Here is a 21,579-nt window from a genome sequence, read left to right on the forward strand (position 1 = left end):
GTTTTGCCTGTTTCATAGAATCATTCAGTTCCAAACAGATCTTTGTATCCCTTTGTTTTGAATGTTTCATAGAATCATTCAGTTCCCAACAAATCTTTGTATCCCTTTGTTTTGCCTGTTTCATAGAATCATTCAGTTCCCAACAGATCCCCAAACCCAACAGCAGCCCTCCTTCCCGCGGTAATGACGGACACGGTGGCAACACCATCGTGTCTTACACAAATAAACTCAGCAAAAAAAGAAAGGAAACGTATTAATAATTAATTATATCTCCACTTTAATAATACCAAATTGTATTGTGTTTTATATCATTGTTATCGTTGATTTGTCACCTTTACAACGAGGTACGGCTTGTAAGCATCGGGCATTCGAGGCATGAGCTACACAGCCAAACGTGTGGGTAGCGCCGACCAGAATGTTGCCAAAATGGCTTTCAATGCAAAATTTGCCAACATTCGGTCCATTATTTCCCCCCTTTAATTATGCCAAATGGTATTGTGTTTGATATCATTGTTATCGTTGATTTGTCACCTTTACAACGAGGTACAGCTTGTAAGGATCTGGCATTCGTGGAATGAGCAACACAGCCAAGCGTGTGGGTAGCACCAACCCAAAAATTGTCAAAATGGCCTGGCAGGCCTGCAATACTGTTCTTTTGGTGTTCACCTTTGTTGCTTGGAGCATTGAATGATTGCACTCTCCCACAGTAATAAGGAAAATAAAAAAACAACACATATTGACCATTTTTAAACTTTGTTAATGTTAAGCTCAGTGTCAGGGAAGCCCAAAACGAGAGTAAATGACAGCAGCATTGCAAGCCATTTTGGCAAGATTCTGGTCGGCGCTACCCACACGTTTGGCTGTGTAGCTCATGCCTCGAATGCCCGATGCTTACAAGCTGTACCTCGTTGTAAAGGTGACAAATCAGCGATGAAAATGATATGAAACACAATACAATTTGGTATTATTAAAGGCGAGATATAATTAATTATTAATAAGTTTCCTTTCTTTTTGTGCTCAGTTTTTAGATGAGAATGAGCTTTGAGTTCAAGTAGTAACATTTCAAGTCCATCTTCCGTTAACTTAGTCTTTCAACTGCTTGCCACCTTAGGCTTTGCTCCATCTTGCGTGTGTACAGTATGTACAGTACAGTATGTACAGTATGTTTATTTATGTATTTATTTATTTGTCAGGGACAAAGCACATTAAAGCTGATATAAGCATTTTTTTGGGCCAGATCTGGTCAAAATTTTACTGTCACTTTTTTTTTATTTTTTTTATTTTTTTAGACAAGTTTCAATGGGTTGGTTATTCATACTAAATATTTAGTCTCTATATTACCTGCAGGGGTCGCAGTTAGCCTCTAAACAACTAGCCAATCCTGTGACAATAATACAGGGGCAGCCTCTCTCACCACGGCCCTTCGCAAAAGCCACCAACGAAGAAGAAAGAACGATGCACTGCGCATGCTCAGGGCCTCTGTTATGAAAGAAAACCAACAACTCGCTACTCTACTCCGCTCCTCTGACCTCTACCGAAAGCAGAATATCTGGTTCTGAGGTAAGCTATCCATCATCAGACTTTTAGAAAATGATGTGTCATAATGAACGTTTTTACTGCTTTATAGCAAGTTACGGGAAGACATTATACTGGTGTGTGTGTGCGTGCGTGCGTGCGCGTGTGTGTGTGTGTGTACACGTTGCAACAGCATGTTTCCGAGTGAATCTTTATGTAAAAAAAACATATTAGCTGAAGCTAATGTTACTATGTTAGCGATAATGTTAGCTATAGCCCTTTAGTAGTTATCATACATCAGTTAGTAGCGATGATGCATCAAACTAGTCCAGTTCAGATATATTGGTAGGCTATATGCCAATTTTAGTCTAAATATCTGCACGCCAGGCAGAGCCTACCATAGTTATCACAGTGTTTACAAGTATGTTTTACTCAAGCTACAACAAGTAAAGTCAATACATTTAAATTATATTTGCTTTGGTGAATTGTGCATGAATGGGCTGTTCATGTACAATTATGTTGTAATTATATATACTATATTATTTCTATGTAACAAAACTAACAACTACTAAAATTGCATTTGGGCTCTTTCAATCTGCTTTCCCAATTTTGGGAATAACTGTGAGCTTGTAGACCGGCTCTTTGCTACATGACACCATCAAATTATAAAGTGTAACTCAAGCTTATGTGATTTGTAAATGCTACTGTACCAAGTAGGCTATTGGTTGTACAGTATAATAATTAACAAAGTATGGGAAAGAGAGATGTTTGCCCATTGCACACATAATATTTATATTTTAATGAACATAAGTTACTTTGTGGGAAATTAATTGTCTCTATGAATATTATTGTCTTTGTCTATTATCAGGCACAGATTGACCGAATGTCACACTCTTCAGTGAGAGCCCAGCCTGCTCTTCGACCTGCCAGATTCCCCCAATGTCCTCCGCCAGGCCCCTGGGCACCCAGTTGATGCAGAGAAATGCCAACATTGTTGAAGAAGTGCTGCAAGCAACAATCTGAGGGTCATCATGTAGGCTTCATAGTACAGAAGTTGTAGGGTTAGGGAATTAAAAGAATATATAGGAATTAAAAATATATACCTGTATATAGTAGAGGCTATTATAGACATAATGTTCCCCCCAGAATAGGGATGCTGGGGTTCAACTGGTTAAACATCAAGTATATATTTTCAGTCAGTCATAATGGAAATGGTTACTCTCAAGTTTTCTTCATGACATGCTGTATTTTAGGAGGTAAATATTTACATATTCATGTACCATTGTGTGACAAACGTAGTCAAAAGATAAACTGGTCACCATGGTCACACAAAAACCTGCAATTAAATAAATGTGCTGTTCATTCCACAGACAATTCTACTTGTATTTGTTTTGTTAGACACAAGTGCATAAATGTCTAGACATAATAGAATGTCATCTTCTGTCACACTGCATAACTATTTTTGAATTTATTTTACTTCAGTGGGCAATCCAAAAAATGCAGCCCCACTGAGGTCAAAGTAGGCCTATAGACAGTCACATACTGTATATCTACACTTTGTTTCCTGTAATGTTGAAATGTTACTTCTTTGGGAAGTCTTTGACAACATTTCATATTTTTAACAGCAGCAGTCTATCCCGTAACTGACACAAGAGGATGGACAATTAGCAAGTGCAATATGATGTCACAGAATCAAAACATCAGGACTACCATTATATTCTGACAAAGAATAACTAAAGAGTTCTATGGTGGATTTATTTTTTTATTACACCACTGCAGTGTAAAACATTTTGTCCTTCAGACATTGAAATAAAACAGGTTTTCAACAGTGGGTTCTCAGTAGAAGATTGTTGGTCCCTGGTTTAAAAATCTGTGTTGATTGATTAAACACTGTGTAAACAGAAATATAACATACCATTACACTTCAGCTAAATGGATAACAAAACATGTCCTGGTGACTTGCTTCATTGTGGTCCCATGTAATTCATCAACATTGCATAAAACTAGAAAGGTGCAATTCTGGGAAATTCCAAGTGTGGTTTCACTGATGCAGGTTGCGAGGAATCCACTGGAAAATGAATTCAGTCTTACCATTACATACAGATTGTGTTGTCATGTGAAGCACAACAGTGACAATGTGTGAAGCATGACCAAACGCTTCACTTTTAACACAAATACAATATCGACACATTATAAAACACTGTAGAGCGCAGAGGCACTAAAGTGAAAAAGGCACAAAATCCTTTGGAGATCCAAGTTTTCGAAGAGGTGTATATTCTGTGTAGGGGCACTTTGGTGGCAGTGCAGTAATGACAGTTATTGGAAGTCAGTTCAGAAGACTGCCGGAGACCTGGGGTCTTCCACTGGTTGGATCTGCGGGGTACTTTGCTGTCTCCATGGTCCTGTCGGCTCCCAGCTAAGTCCATGCCATGGCCTGGTAAAGTAAAATCATAATTAGAATTAAAATGAAATCTGCTTGTTCACATAAGGTTTACGCCTGGACAATGAATTTGACCCACCGACTAGTCATTTTTCAGGCATCAGAGGTTAGCTGAAGTAACACACAAAATAATAAAACAATGTTTCCTTCTGAATCACCATGGATAGTTATTTACTAAATAGATTCCCTCATAGTGCAGGATGAGTGATTCATGCTTTTCGGTTTAGTCCTGGTGGCCACTTTATATGGAGGTGTACTATTCAAATGCATCTCCTCTATTATAAATTGTACCAAGACCTCAGCTGACGTGACTCAAACAGCTGATGTGTGGATGGGGGTGGAACACAAGTTATGGGACAGCATAGGAACCTACCTAACAGCAGAGCCACATAATCTTCACCGTCCTCCTCTTCAGATGATGACGCAGACTCTACAAGCCCTCGCTCCAGCACACACCTAGACTTCTTCCTCCTCCTCCTCCCAGTCAATGCTATGAAAGGAAATATTCAGAAAGTATTATTCAGACAAAATACTCTGAATGAACAATTTGACATGTATTTCAATGGGAAAATAACAGCGATAGTAATTGATGTCATGTAGCTATTATTTGTGGGCCATTTCCTCGGGTAGTTTCCCAAACAGTGGGTCGAGACATTTGTGGGTCACAGACCAATTTGTATGGGTCACAACTCGAGTAATAATCCCATTTTCTTTTCCTACTAAAAATAAAATATTAATTTAAAAGAATTGACAACCTTTTTAGATGTAATTTTTGTAACAATTGTATAGATTTTCAACAAACACGACTAGTTAGCAAGCATATTACACAAGTGGTTCTAAAACCTTTTCATGTCAAGGACCACTAAATTGACACTTATTAGCCCGCGGACCCCCAGATATGCCAGGGACCCCCATAAGAGACTACAACTACTAGGCTACTGCGAAGTCAGACAGATGCACCCTGAAAATAAGTATGTTAGCACAGTGTGAACCACAAGACTAAAGTTAGGATTCTAATGTATTTTACAACAGTGGTTCTCAAACCTTTTCATGTCAAGGACCCCCAAATTGACATAAGCTCGCGGACCCCCAGATATACCAGGGACCCCCATTATAAGAGACTACTAGCTGCAGAGTCAGACACCAGAAAGCTAACGTCATTGTACCATACTGCTAGGTAATGTAAACAAACGAGGACTGTTTATATCACCTTATATAAAACTTTTTAAAGAAAGAGTGGTCGCGCAGCTTGTATAGCCAGTAGCCACGATGCAATAGCCCTTTTATTTATTTTTATCAACAGTAAGAGGTCTTCTTCAACGTTTGTTTTGTTAGGTCGTGGAAACAAGTTGGCCATCCTCCTTCATTGTAACGTTTAGTGGACTAACTTATACACAAACAAAATACTGAAATAGACCATAAGAAATGATTACCTGTACAGAAGACACAGCAAGTTCTGCGTTGGTTCAGAGAGAGTCCCCTCCATCCCCTCCATCGTTTGTTTCCTTTTTTTTCCCCTTCTTTTTGTTTGCACACTTTGCAGTGTATGCAGTAGTAGGAAAGGGTAGAATAGGACGTTTTTTCTCCCAGTCTGTCATTTCTTTCGAACTAAAAACTAGTTTAGAGAGCTAGAGAAGCATGTTTTGTTGGTTTTGTATCAAGCAAGCTGCCGTTGGAGACGACATATGCGCACATTGTGCAGTAGGCCTGCCTATGCTCTTCTTCTGTTGTCTTTCACACGGTGGTTTCAAGCGTCGGCCTGTGGGGCTAAATGATTGACAACCGACGTAGCCAATCGAAAGAGGCTACCGACGTAGCCAATCGAGAGAGGCAGTTTGTACCGCGGCGCGGTGATTTTGAACCAATAATAGCCCAGCAGCTCTCTGCTTTGGAGGCAGACTGCGGCCCCTACAGGCAATCTAGAGACTCGATTTTTTTTGTCTCTGTCAAACCTAATTGCTAACCATCTGAATCTAAAATAAAAAATAAAAAAAAGTGACAGTAAAATTCTGACAAGCTGGCCCAAAAAATGCTTATATCAGCTTTAATCAACATGTCAGTTTTCACATCAATGTAAATGAGCCAGAGTTAGCCATGAGCTAATTTTCCTCTGTAGTCCCTGGGCAGGCTGTACAACAGTGAAGGTATGGTTATCCATACAAAACAATCAATACATACAATACAGTACAGTACAGTACAGTACAATAAAACCTTAAGGGGACAACATCCTTATAGCAAGTTGAGTGACTCCAGTGACAGATGGAGCAGATAGTTACCCATGAATGTAGGTTTGACTTGCTTTAAGCCACCTCTAACGGTTGAAGCCGATAATAGTCAAATAGTAGTAAATAGTAATAGTAAATAGTAATAGTAAATAGTAAGTAAAATAGTAAATTGTAAAGTGTCACCCTCTGATTTGAAAGTGTCTGTGATTCTTTCAACTTGGAATTACACGTCTTGTTTTGACTCTAGCTTCAGCGCCAACAACTTCACAGCGCCGTACAAGCAACACTAAGCAACACTTTTTTTCCCCGCTACAATAAAGTGTGTCCCTTTACTTCACAACAACCGCATTCATTCAGGGTTTCAGGGTTGTGTGCCACTCACCCTGAAACAGTGGTAAATCAGCCAACAACCCACTCCCTCTCATGGTAAATGGCTTAAACGTCTAACATGGATAACATGGAGTTACAGTGGGTTTGTGTAGGAAGAGTTTTAGGTGATAAAATACGTATTCAATTGTTTTATCATTTAAATGAATATAAATAAGTGTAACTTACGATCGTTGTTGGATGAGCTCTCCATGGCTCCGTAGGGAGGAGCCAAGAGAGCTGCCATGCTCTGACGATACGTCTACACGCACGCACACGCACGCACACACGCACGCGCACACGCACAAGCACGCACGCACGCACGCACGCACACGCACGCACGCACACACACACACACACACACACAAATGCAAACGATTAACAATCCAATGGTGAACTGCACGTTAGAAATTCTGATGACACAATATATCATCTATTACTGTTCTCTGGTTCCAATAACAACACACTGCAGTTTGCACGCACGCACGCACGCACACACACAAACACTTTAACTATTTTGATGTCGGTGGGGGGGGGGGGGTAACACTACAACATCTGACCATGAAAGATTGCTGTGCATCTTGGGAATGGGCTTATTGTGTCTAAAAACACATGTTTAGCCACTTGCATGCATATGCCCAGCCACTGAAATCAAAATCGTTAAAATCGCTAAAACTATAGAAAGCAGTAAATGAAATAATTTCAACACTCATATTTTCTTTTCTCTAATGACTATCTAACATAAGAACCCTTGTTGTAAAAAAAAAACGAAGTTGTCCTTTAAACCCAATCAGACCTGCAAAGCATCTGTGTGATTTTAACAACTTTAACACCATTATAAACTTTGAATATTCAAAAATAGCAGCTCTATAAGCTTGTAAATCTGCTATTTTTTTTTTTATTTTTTTTATCGTGAACATTTGTGCAAATTTTTGAACATGATATAATTTTAAAGCGTGTATTTTTAACTCAAATGTTCACCGTGGGGGTCCCTGGCACTAAACATGTTTTGAGACTTCATTCTGGGGGTCCTTGAACACGAGAAGGTTCTGATCATCGCTGATACAGAAACACAGGTTTTTCATCAAACTGTTAGGATTAAGAAGACATTTGTAGAATACTGGGTCTAGAAGCAACAAAGAGAATCACCTGGTCATGACAATGTGCCCTAAAACGGTATTCTCAAACTTTCACATTTCAAGGTCACTCTGACAGTGTACAAATGGAACCAAATGGACCCTTCAGGGTTCATTTGGTTCCATCTGTACACTGTCAGAGTTACAGACTTGTAAGGGTCCATTTAGACCCCCATAAAGGCACCCAAACAGAGTCCCTGGAATCCACTTTCAGAAACACTGCAGAATGTACTATTAGTATAATTAAAGTAAGTAAACAAATCATGTGGAATAAAAGTCAGGAATTTACACACGGTCCGTGTCACTCCGTGTGTAACAAACAACCGGTTTGTTTTGTGGGCTATAAACGCTATACAATGGACGTTAAGCAGCAGGGGAAAGTGTTAAGTTGGAGGACGATATGGACCAGAACGTCGTAATGTATTCGCATTTATTGTCTGACCCGTTTCCATTCACAAATGCGCATTTAGTTTATTCGATAAAGCCTCAAAATCCACCCACTTCCATGCGGATACTTTTTTTGCGGATAATGAACGTTTATTCGCATTTTGAAGTGTTATAAAAAGATTTTGCGAATAAGTCGTAAATGTGCATTAAGAGGCTTTATGGAAATGCCACTTGTCTGTCTGTCTGTCTGTCTGTCTGTCTGTCTGTGTCCTCCTCCGTCCCCCCCCCCCATAGAACCAGTCTCACCTCCCAGAGGGTCTTGAACTCCCCCCCCCATAGACCCCCCCCTCACCTCCCAGAGGGTCTTGAACCCCCCCCCCCCCCCCTCACCTCCCAGAGGGTCTTGAACCCCCCCATAGACCCCCCTCACCTCCCAGAGGGTCTTGAACCCCCCCATAGACCCCCCTCACCTCCCAGAGGGTCTTGAACCCCCCCATAGACCCCCCCCTCACCTCCCAGAGGGTCTTGAACTCTCTCTGTTCGATCCTCAGCAGCTCTGAGGTCTCTCTGCTGACGATGGTGGCGTGACGAGGAGTGTTGTCCAGGATGGACTCCCCGAACGCTGTGCCGATGCCCAGGGTACAGATGGACACTGCATCCTGGAATAATATATATATTACCAGTAAGACTCCCTAATCGGGAGATAAGCGACCGTCAGGTGACATGTATACACAAAGAGGGCTGTAAGTGGCATTGGTTCCTGAGTGTAGGGGGACGTGTAGACATAGTGTGTACCGATTTGTGTGATTTTAGGGCAAAATCTGTAGGAGCAGTGTCCAAAAATGTGTTTTGCAAGAATCGGCCTCATGGTGGCGCTAGAAGAGGGGCATGTGAGAAATGAGGGGTGGGGTCTCCGCGTTGCCTTGGCGGACGAATAGGTACCGGCCCCGGCTCTCCCGGACGCTCCTAGCCCGAGTTACGGCATTTTATGTGAGCTGCAGTGGAGGGGGTCCTCCACTGGGGGCGCCACCACTTTTGCATCCGTTCTGGAGCACCAGGAGTCGGTGGTCCCCGGGAATTCCCCGTGAGCAGGCCCGTTGGGGTGGTCATTTGGTCATTTTTGCACATTTGGTCATTTTTTACATCTGGGGGTCCCCCAGGGACCTGGGGGTCCCTGGAACTCCGGGGGTCCTTGGAGGTTGTAGTTTGGCAGGCAAGGAACGTGTGTGCAAAATTTGGCATGGATCGGGGCAACGGTTGCGGAGATATGAGCAGGGCAAGAGTGTGACGTGTGAGGTGTGACAGACAGACGGACGGACGGAGTTACTTACACTTTGTGGTGGTTTTGATAGTAAGTGCGACCTGACGGTCGCAATTATTATTATTACCCTAATTATTATTATATATAACACCGTGCCGATACCCAGGGTACAGATGGACACCGCATCCTGGAATATTAATATTAATGTTAATGTTATTAATACCAGTAAGACTCCCTAATCGGGAGATAAGCGACCAACGGTCGCTTATCTGTCGGTAGATAATGCCGGTCTTATATAAGGGTCATTTGTGTACGGTGTGATGTCATACTGATGTCAGCAGTGTGATGTCATACTGATGTCAGCAGCTATGTCTCTATATATGGAGTTATATGTTGTTCGTGTCCAAATATAGGGCTTGTGAGGTCAGACTTAGTGAGATTCGTCGGTTATCTCCATATATGGAGGGATGTGTTGGTTATCTCCATATCTGGAGATTCAACCTTCAACGTGTAACTATGGCTACCTAACGACTAGCCACATGACGTGAAGGTGAGTGAGGGTCTTTGTAACAGCCACCCCCAGATTTCCCGTGGAAATCTGTACAATATCGAGAAGGCCCGAACGGAAACTCTTAGTCAACTGGCCACCCCATCAAAGAGTAAAGGGACATCAAGGCCTCTCTCTTGTCAATGGGCTGGTGTCGGCCACCCCGTACGGGTTCTAGTCTGAGGTGATAGCCTGCCACCCCGTTAGTAGGCAGGGGTCCCGACAAGCCAAGGGGTCGATTGCACCAGCTTCCTCCTGCCGCGAAGGGTGCCAGCATGACTCACACCATCCTTCCTAGACGATTTTGACATCTTGTTACTAATCTGTCGGTAGATAATGCCGGTCTTATATAAGGGTCATTTGTGTACGGTGTGATGTCATACTGATGTCAGCAGTGTGATGTCATACTGATGCGGAGATATGAGCAGGGCAAAGGTGTGACGTGTGACGTGTGACCGACGGACGGACGGACGGACGGCCGGTGGAGGTTTTGATACTAAACTGCGACCTGGCGGTCGCAATTATTAATATTATTAATATCATTATTATTATTATAACGCTGTGCCGATGCCGCTCTCCATGTATGGGCATGAAAGGGGTTCTGTTAGTGTGGTACACCTAACAGGGCATCATCTGGGAATGCCCATATATGGACTTTTATTTGTATTTTACCCCTTATTAACATAAATATATCCATATACATATATGGACTTAATATTTAAGTTTTTGGGGAAGGTAAATAAATGTATGATAATTAGTAAGGCCAGGCGGGGCCTCGGACCAGTTAGTGCCGGGGCTTGATGACATCAGGGATCTCCATATATGGGCATAAAGGGATTCTGTAGGGTCCACATATGGAGAGTCCATTGGATTATTATATGTTTATGTTTATCTTTTTTGTTTACTTTCTGAAAATCTTTTGAAATAAGAAGAAGAAGAAGAAGAAATAGAACAGTAGTAAACGAGGAAAAGCTGATATTTCCTTCATGCAGTGCTGTAGGTGGCCAGCAGAGGTCAGTGTTTACCTGGTGGTTTGCAGTCTCTGACACTTTGACATCCAGAGAGCCTGAGAGCACCGCATACCAACTGGTCCCGATGTCTCCCTGTCGGAACACTGGGGGAGGGAGCGCACACACACACACACACACACACACGCACGCACGCACGCACGCACGCACGCACGCACGCACGCACGCACGCACGCACGCACGCACGCACGCACGCACGCACGCACGCACGCACGCACGCACGCACACACGCACACCAGGGTAACCAGGGTTATTTCAGTAAACCTTTTTTTTACATTTTCCAGCTGTGGTCCTTGTAGAAGCCAGGCACGTGCACACATAGACATCAAAGTGGGCTTGAGCCCCTGCCCTTTTACCCGTCTGTAGCTGGAAAAAGTGCCCTCTGGAACATGAATGCAGTTTTTACTATGGTGAAAGAAAAACTCTACTGAACTTCAATGCAGCATCTCATGTTGAAAGAATTGTCCTCTCTGTGTAGAAATCCATGCCGTTTTACGCCACATCTCCAGTATTGACTTGATTATGCTTGGTTTAGCACCAAAAATAGCCGACCTCCGCGCTGCGACGCGTTGTGAGCTTGGAGGTCTGCTATTAAAAATGTCAGCCCCTGCCTCTCTAACATTCACTGCACGTCCCTGGTAGAAGCCATAACTCTACACTCTAGGCCAGGGGTGGGCAACTGTGATGATGGTGAGGGCCACTATATTTACACCTTCACTCCAGAGGGCCACTATATTTCCACCTTCACTCCAGAGGACCACTATATTTCCACCTTCACTCCAGAGGACCACTATATTTCCACCTTCACTCCAGAGGGCCACTATATTTCCACCTTCACTCCAGAGGGCCACTATATTTCCACCTTCACTCCAGAGGGCCACTATATTTCCACCTTCACTCCAGAGGACCACTATATTTCCACCTTCACTCCAGAGGGCCACTATATTTCCACCTTCACTCCAGAGGGCCACTATATATCCACCTTCACTCCAGAGGACCACTATATTTCCACCTTCACTCCAGAGGACCACTATATTTCCACCTTCACTCCAGAGGACCACTATATTTCCACCTTCACTCCAGAGGGCCACTATATTTCCACCTTCACTCCAGAGGGCCACTATATTTCCACCTTCACTCCAGAGGGCCACTATATTTCCACCTTCACTCCAGAGGACCACTATATTTCCACCTTCACTCCAGAGGGCCACTATATTTCCACCTTCACTCCAGAGGGCCACTATATTTCCACCTTCACTCCAGAGGGCCACTATATTTCCACCTTCACTCCAGAGGGCCACTATATTTCCACCTTCACTCCAGAGGACCACTATATTTCCACCTTCACTCCAGAGGGCCACTATATTTCCACCTTCACTCCAGAGGACCACTATATTTACACCTTCACTCCAGAGGACCACTATATTTCCACCTTCACTCCAGAGGGCCACTATATTTCCACCTTCACTCCAGAGGACCACTATATTTACACCTTCACTCCAGAGGACCACTATATTTCCACCTTCACTCCATAGGACCACTATATTTCCACCTTCACTCCAGAGGGCCACTATATTTCCACCTTCACTCCAGAGGACCACTATATTTCCACCTTCACTCCAGAGGGCCACTATATTTCCACCTTCACTCCAGAGGGCCACTATATTTCCACCTTCACTCCAGAGGGCCACTATATTTCCACCTTCACTCCAGAGGGCCACTATATTTCCACCTTCACTCCAGAGGGCCACTATATTTCCACCTTCACTCCAGAGGGCCACTATATTTCCACCTTCACTCCAGAGGGCCACTATATTTCCACCTTCACTCCAGAGGGCCACTATATTTCCACCTTCACTCCAGAGGGCCACTATATTTCCACCTTCACTCCAGAGGGCCACTATATTTCCACCTTCACTCCAGAGAACCACTATATTTCCACCTTCACTCCAGAGGGCCACTATATTTACACCTTCACTCCAGAGGGCCACTATATTTCCACCTTCACTCCAGAGGACCACTATATTTCCACCTTCACTCCAGAGGGCCACTATATTTCCACCTTCACTCCAGAGGACCACTATATTTCCACCTTCACTCCAGAGGGCCACTATATTTCCACCTTCACTCCAGAGGGCCACTATATTTCCACCTTCACTCCAGAGGGCCACTATATTTCCACCTTCACTCCAGAGGGCCACTATATTTCCACCTTCACTCCAGAGGGCCACTAAATTTCCACCTTCACTCCAGAGGGCCACAATATTTACACCTTCACTCCAGAGGGCCACTATATTTCCACCTTCACTCCAGAGGGCCACTATATTTCCACCTTCACTCCAGAGGGCCACTATATTTCCACCTTCACTCCAGAGGGCCACTATATTTCCACCTTCACTCCAGAGGGCCACTATATTTCCACCTTCACTCCAGAGGGCCACTATATTTCCACCTTCACTCCAGAGGGCCACTATATTTCCACCTTCACTCCAGAGGACCACTATATTTCCACCTTCACTCCAGAGGGCCACTATATTTCCACCTTCACTCCAGAGGACCACTATATTTCCACCTTCACTCCAGAGGGCCACTATATTTCCACCTTCACTCCAGAGGGCCACTATATTTCCACCTTCACTCCAGAGGGCCACTATATTTCCACCTTCACTCCAGAGGGCCACTATATTTCCACCTTCACTCCAGAGGGCCACTATATTTCCACCTTCACTCCAGAGGACCACTATATTTCCACCTTCACTCCAGAGGACCACTATATTTCCACCTTCACTCCAGAGTAGGGTTGGGTTCGGTAACCGCCGTACCGCCGTACCGCGGTAGACCTCGTGTGCTTACCGCGGTAAAAAAAGACAAAAAAAAGTCTATTTTTTATTGGAAAACAAGAGAGTTTTAAAAAAGGGGAGAAGCGAGGACCGCATGCGCTCCATGCCGCTCTGCTCTGGGCCGTGTACCATACGTTTGGAAGCCACATAAGTCACTCAGAGACACAGACAGGGCAGCACAGCAGCCGCGTAGAGGAGTACAGAGCAGCGTAAACTATCTCTGTAATCCACACGACACAAGGATGTTAATACATACCTTGTGTTGTGGCATATCTTTTTTTATTCATACGGATTACTGGCGGTGCATGGGCCGCGTGGACTAAAACCGAAAATGAAACTATTTTACTTTTTCCACCGCGTCGCACGTTGTGCCCCGTCCGGCGGCGCGTCGGCGATTTTATAACCTTTTCTGTCAAGTCTTGTAACTAAAACCTGTATATAGCAGCACTCAATCACTGCGATTTGAGAGTTGAGACGTGACGTGAGTTTACAGAATCACTTTACACGATCTGACTACCTGTCCTCTTCTGGTTTGTTCACACAGCTGTTTGTGTCTGAAAAGCCCATTAGCTAGCCTACGTTACTATGGTAACCCGACAGTGCAGATCTAAAAGCTCAGAACGCGTCGCGGATGCGATGTGTTGTGAGCTTGTAGATCTGCTCCTTTCAAAGCCAGACCCGCTGTGCTGTACGGAGAAGTACAACTCGGGCAGTCAGGCTGTGGAGAGGCGACTTTTGGGAAGATGATTGCAATATTTTGACTTATCGCCGAACCTTAATTAATTGATACGGGGGTGCGGTAATTACCGCAATACCGGCCGTAAATGGGAAGACGGTAATCGCGGTAACAAAATGTCGATACCGCCCCAGGCCTACTCCAGAGGGCCACTATATTTCCACCTTCACTCCAGAGGACCACTATATTTCCACCTTCACTCCAGAGGGCCACTATATTTCCACCTTCACTCCAGAGGGCCACTATATTTCCACCTTCACTCCAGAGGACCACTATATTTCCACCTTCACTCCAGAGGACCACTATATTTCCACCTTCACTCCAGAGGGCCACTATATTTCCACCTTCACTCCAGAGGACCACTATATTTCCACCTTCACTCCAGAGGGCCACTATATTTCCACCTTCACTCCAGAGGGCCACTATATTTCCACCTTCACTCCAGAGGACCACTATATTTCCACCTTCACTCCAGAGGGCCACTATATTTCCACCTTCACTCCAGAGGACCACTATATTTCCACCTTCACTCCAGAGGACCACTATATTTCCACCTTCACTCCAGAGGGCCACTATATTTCCACCTTCACTCCAGAGGACCACTATATTTCCACCTTCACTCCAGAGGGCCACTATATTTCCACCTTCACTCCAGAGGGCCACTATATTTCCACCTTCACTCCAGAGGACCACTATATTTCCACCTTCACTCCAGAGGGCCACTATATTTCCACCTTCACTCCAGAGGGCCACTATATTTCCACCTTCACTCCAGAGGGCCACTATATTTACACCTTCACTCCAGAGGACCACTATATTTCCACCTTCACTCCAGAGGACCACTATATTTCCACCGTCACTCCAGAGGACCACTATATTTCCACCTTCACTCCAGAGGACCACTATATTTCCACCGTCACTCCAGAGGACCACTATATTTACACCTTCACTCCAGAGGACCACTATATTTCCACCTTCACTCCAGAGGACCACTATATTTCCACCTTCACTCCAGAGGGCCACTATATTTCCACCTTCACTCCAGAGGACCACTATATTTCCACCTTCACTCCAGAGGGCCACTATATTTCCACCTTCACTCCAGAGGGCCACTATATTTCCACCTTCACTCCAGAGGACCACTATATTTCCACCTTCACTCCAGAGGGCCACTATATTTCCACCTTCACTCCAGAGGGCCACTATATTTACACCTTCACTCCAGAGGACCACTATATTTCCACCTTCACTCCAGAGGGCCACTATATTTCCACCTTCACTCCAGAGGGCCACTATATTTACACCTTCACTCCAGAGGGCCACTATATTTACACCTTCACTCCAGAGGACCACTATATTTCCACCTTCACTCCAGAGGGCCATTATATTTCCACCTTCACTCCAGAGGGCCACTATATTTACACCTTCACTCCAGAGGGCCACTATATTTACACCTTCACTCCAGAGGACCACTATATTTCCACCTTCACTCCAGAGGACCACTATATTTCCACCTTCACTCCAGAGGGCCACTATATTTCCACCTTCACTCCAGAGGGCCACTATATTTCCACCTTCACTCCAGAGGGCCACTATATTTCCACCTTCACTCCAGAGGGCCACTATATTTCCACCTTCACTCCAGAGGGCCACTATATTTCCACCTTCACTCCAGAGGGCCACTATATTTCCACCTTTACTCCAGAGGGCCACAATGCATATTGCTACGTCATACTTTGTCATTCTAGTATTTCATACAAAAGAAGCAAAAATAGCAGATCTACAAGCTCAAAACGCATCGCGCTGCGATGCACGATGCGTTTTGAGCTTGTAGATCGTCTATTTTTGCTTCTTTTGAATCGAAATTCAGATATTTTGTTTTATTAAGTGTGCCTGCCATGCAACGCAATGGCAAAACACTTATTGTAATCCGCCATACTTAATTAAGTCCATAGTTTCGCCACAAATTTCTGCACGTAATAACTGCCGCACAATTTACGCCACCCACGCAATATATACATCAAAACGTGCGGCTCGGCCGGGAATAGGTTGCTATTACTTTTCTTTCCGATCCGCGTTACCATTGCGACGTAATTCGCAAAAAACGACGCCCAAAAACCCCATTGACTTAGAATGGGGGAAACTTCGGCACGTAATAACTGCCGCACGATTTACGCCACCCCCGCAATATATACATCAAAATGTGCGGCTCGGCCGGGAATGGTGTGCTATTACTTTTCTTTCCGATCCGCTTTACGATTGCGATGTAATTCGCAAAAAACAACGCCCAAAAACTCCATTGACTTTGAATGGGGGACTCCGAAAAAAACCCAGAAACTTTGGCGCCACATAACTCTGCCATATTTTTGCCTAGCAACGTCATTTAAAATGTAAAATGCTCACACAACTTTGGTCTTTTTCCGACCAATAGGGATGAGCTGGAATTGATTAAGCCTCGCCCCCTCTTTAACAGGAAGTGCCCTTCACCAAACAGGAAGTGCCTCTATAACTCATGAACCGTTTGTCGTACAGACTTGCGGCTGGTGTCATACCTTTTCTTTTTTTCTCAATTTTTTTTTTCTCAATTTTTTTTTTTCTCAATTTTTTTTTTCTCAAAATTTTTTTTTCTCAAATTTTTTTTCTCAAATTTTTTTTCTCAAAATTTTTTTTTCTCAATTTTTTTTTTCTCAATTTTTTTTTCTCAAAATTTTTTTTTTCTCAAATTTTTTTTTCTCAAATTTTTTTTCTCAACATTTTTTTCTCAAAATTTTTTTTTTCTCAAATTTTTTTTTTCTCAAAATTTTTTTTTCTCAAAATTTTTTTTTTCTCAAATTTTTTTTCTCAACATTTTTTTCTCAAAATTTTTTTCTCAATTTTTTTTTTCTCAAATCTTTTTTTCTCAAAAATTTTTTTTCTCAAAATTGTTTTCTCAAAATTATTTTTTTCTCAACATTTTTTTTTCTCACACTTTTTTTTCTCAAGATTTTTTTTTCTCACAATTTTTTTTTCAAAATGTCTTTTTCTCAAAAAAGTTTTTTTCTCAAATTTTTTTTCTCACAAAACAATTTTTTCTCAAAAAACTGTCGTTAAAGTGCGACCCGTGATAACGGCCAAAAATGCTCCAAAACGCCACTAATTAGTCGAAATGGCTGACTTCCTGTTTGGTTTCTGATTGGCTGCTGGCCTTGTGACGTGGGTAGAGCTGCGAGGGCCTGGTCATCGCTGCTTGCAGCTTTAATTCATTAATCGTCCATGACCTTAATTGGGGCCTATTTCGCCAAACAGGAAGTGCCCCTCACCAAACAGGAAGTGACCCTTGATCTCGTGAACCGTTTGTCATACAGACACGCGGGTTGCGTCAAATGAAATAACGCTAATGCTAACACCAACCGCTACACAAGGTTGCACAGACTTAGCGAGCTGCAGGCACACTTAAAATTTCTTAGAAATTTTCTCTTCTAGTTTTTTTATTGTAATCCTGAAATGTAACATTTTGATTGAATTTCAAACACATTTAGTTATATACTCATGTTAACTTTATGAAACTAAATATTATATATAAATATATATTTGGTGTGCAAGGCTGTGAATCCACACTGCGGATCCCAAAAAGAGTCATAAAAGGAATCAATGGTTTGATCAGGAAAAAAACACACAGCCGCAGAAACTGCCGCATGGCAGATTCGGAGCCGGTGTGCATGAGGTCATAGAGAATCATTGTTTTCTTTAAAAAAATGAAATTGTCCGTTTTTTGTTTTTTTTTTCGTGTGAAAAAAAAAAACGTGTCTGTGTGCAAAGCCCTTTAGTGTTGGCCCTAAGCGTTTGTTTTTCATTCTCATTATTCTCAGTCGTAACTTGTGTTATGTTTTGCATTGTCCAAGCACTGTAAATGTACTGTATGTGATTGTGCAGAACTGATGTTCTTTTTGGGCTAAATAAAACAAACCCAAAGTGACGTCTCTGACTGTTATTGGAGCCTTGGCTGCTCGGGAAACTTTACAGTCAAATGTTAATGTCCTATACGTGTGTGTGTTTGTGTGTGTGTGTGTGTGTGTGTGCGTGCGTGCGTGCGTGCGTGTGTGTGTGTGTGTACATACATGTGATGCCTCTCTCCAGGTACTCATAGAAAGCACAGGAGCAGATCTGTAGCAGCAGAGAGGAGGGGAACCTGGTGAAGGCCTTGACCTGACGGAGTCTGTTGAGGATGATGTCCACGTCCTCTGGAGAACGTTCTGAAGGTCTGGAGAAACAATATAATATCATTATTAATGAGAACGCTCTGAAGGTCTGAAACAACACATTATCATTATTAATGATGTCCACGTCCTCTGGAGAACGTTCTGAAGGTCTGAGACAACACAACACATTATCATTATTAATGACAGCCTGTTGAGGATGATGTCTACATGGAGAACGTTCTGAAGGTCTGGAGAAACAACACAACATATATTATTATTTATAACATTATTAATGTCTGAGTCTGTTGAGGATGATGTCCACATCGTCTGGAGAACGCTCTGAAGGTCTGGAGAAACAACATGTTATGTCACCGCCACTCACCAGTTAAGAGTGGGGTGGCTCAGAGTAGATGACAGAGTACAGCAACTTGCAATGGGCCTGGTGTACAAGATACACTACACCACTAAGATACCCATGTACCTGACTAAATACTGGTGTACAAGATACACTACACCACTAAGATACCCATGTACCTGACTAAATACTGGTGTACAAGATACACTACACCACTAAGATACCCATGTACCTGACTAAATACTGGTGTACAAGATACACTACACCACTAAGATACCCATGTACCTGACTAAATACTGGTGTACAAGATACACTACACCACTAAGATACCCATGTACCTGACTAACTACTGGTGTACAAGATACACTACACCACTAAGATACCCATGTACCTGACTAAATACTGGTGTACAAGATACACTACACCACTAAGATACCCATGTACCTGACTAAATACTGGTGTACAAGATACACTACACCACTAAGATACCCATGTACCTGACTAACTACTGGTGTACAAGATACACTACACCACTAAGATACCCATGTACCTGACTAACTACTGGTGTACAAGATACACTACACCACTAAGATACCCATGTACCTGACTAAATACTGGTGTACAAGATACACTACACCACTAAGATACCCATGTACCTGACTAAATACTGGTGTACAAGATACACTACACCACTAAGATACCCATGTACCTGACTAAATACTGGTGTACAAGATACACTACACCACTAAGATAACCATGTACCTGACTAAATACTGGTCTACAAGATACACTACACCACTAAGATACCCATGTACCTGACTAAATACTGGTCTACAAGATACACTACACCACTAAGATACCCATGTACCTGACTAAATACTGGTCTACAAGATACACTACACCACTAAGATACCCATGTACCTGACTAAATACTGGTGTACAAGATACACTACACCACTAAGATACCCATGTACCTGACTAAATACTGGTGTACAAGATACACTACACCACTAAGATACCCATGTACCTGACTAAATACTGGTGTACAAGATACACTACACCACTAAGATACCCATGTACCTGACTAAATACTGGTCTACAAGATACACTACACCACTAAGATACCCATGTACCTGACTAAATACTGGTGTACAAGATACACTACACCACTAAGATACCCATGTACCTGACTAAATACTGGTGTACAAGATACACTACACCACTAAGATACCCATGTACCTGGCAAAATACTTTATAAACGTTAAGGATTTCCATAATTACAACACCAGAGGCAGCGCTACAGATCACTTCCAACCCAGAGTCAAAACCAACAAAGGGTCAAACTCGTTTTTCTGCTATACCACCAAAATGTGGAAAGCCTTACCGAAGGCCATAAAGGAGTGTGGTTCCCTAGCATCCTTTAAAATTGCCCTGAAAAACCACTTACAGGCAGCAGCCGTTCGCAACTGGTAAAAAAAACTAACCTAGCCCATCCCTACCCCCCCCCCCCCCCCCCCCCTTCTTTGTACTTTCTGTTTGTTTAGACTTACTGTTCTCTTTTTTCTTTTTCTTTTTTCGCTCATCTTCTTTTCTTTACATATCTACTGCATAGTACTGTGTTCTATTTGTCTGTCATTCAATGTTATATGAGATTCTTTAATGGTTTCCTTTGGAAATAAGCTTAATCTTTTCATGGATCTCCTTTTAGTAGACCTTGTACCAGTGAACTGTAGCGTCATGAAACTGTACCTTTTCCTATGCAAACTGACAATAAAGTCTTCAATCAATCAATCAATCAATCAATCAATCAATCAATGTTATATTATCTAGAACTACCTGTAAAGACACCTCAGGGTGACACACGACATGTCTTGGCCATCTGGCCAGTGATGTATATCAGACCAGTTACCCATATATGGAGACCCCTGGTACCCATATATGGAGATCCATGTACTGTATATGGAGATATGCTGTGAGAGCCCAAACATGTTTACTCAGTTATTCATTATGTGAAAGTCCTATGATGTCTAAGACATCTGACACATCGTACATACAATCCCTTTCATGCCCATACATGGAGATCCCTGTCTGTAGAACCAGCCACACAGATATGGGACGTCTTGGCCATATATGGATTCTGTTAGTGTGGTATGTGGCCGATGTGGCCTCCATATATGGGCATTCCCATATGAAGTCCTGTTAGATATGGGCTTAATATTGATGACAGCAGGGATCTCCATATATGGGCATATAAGGGAATCTGTTAGAGTGGTTCCCCCTTTCCAAGTGAAGGAGCAGCGGTTCTACTCCAAGTCTCTCTCGGGTGACTGAACCTCTCACCCTATCTCTATCCACATGCATTTGAAACCAGTAAGACTCCCTAATCGGGAGATAAGCGACCGTCGGGTCGCAGCGTGATTTGAGAGCAAAATGTGTAGGAGCAGTGTCCAAAAATGTGTCGGCCTGATGGTGGCGCTATATGGGAGAGATCCATGTTTTTGATGACATGAGTGTAGACATATTGTGTACGGATTTGCGTGATTTGAGGGCAAAATCTGTAGGAGC

At 43.0% G+C, this 21,579-nt stretch overlaps 1 protein-coding gene across 1 annotated transcript in view; it reads right to left on the reverse strand.

Annotated features, from left to right (window-relative positions):
- LOC308285620 (rap guanine nucleotide exchange factor 4-like) overlaps positions 1 to 18,717 on the reverse strand; it is a gene marked incomplete at its 3' end in the record, with an annotated part of 103,222 nt that extends 84,505 nt beyond the window's left edge. The window contains exons 1-4 of the mRNA XM_080726433.1: positions 18,579 to 18,717; positions 10,903 to 10,991; positions 8,582 to 8,728; positions 6,736 to 6,808 (exon numbers count right to left, since the gene is read on the reverse strand). Of these exons, the coding sequence (XP_080582559.1) occupies positions 6,736 to 6,793 (58 nt within the window). The 5' untranslated portion in view covers positions 6,794 to 6,808; positions 8,582 to 8,728; positions 10,903 to 10,991; positions 18,579 to 18,717. The remainder of the gene's footprint in view (positions 1 to 6,735; positions 6,809 to 8,581; positions 8,729 to 10,902; positions 10,992 to 18,578) is intronic.
- Between the last annotated feature and the right edge of the window lie 2,862 nt (positions 18,718 to 21,579).

The sequence above is a fragment of the Nannobrachium achirus genome (genome assembly GCF_963921795.1).
Source record: "Nannobrachium achirus genome assembly, chromosome: 5".
NCBI classification, from domain to species: Eukaryota; Metazoa; Chordata; class Actinopteri; order Myctophiformes; family Myctophidae; genus Nannobrachium; species Nannobrachium achirus.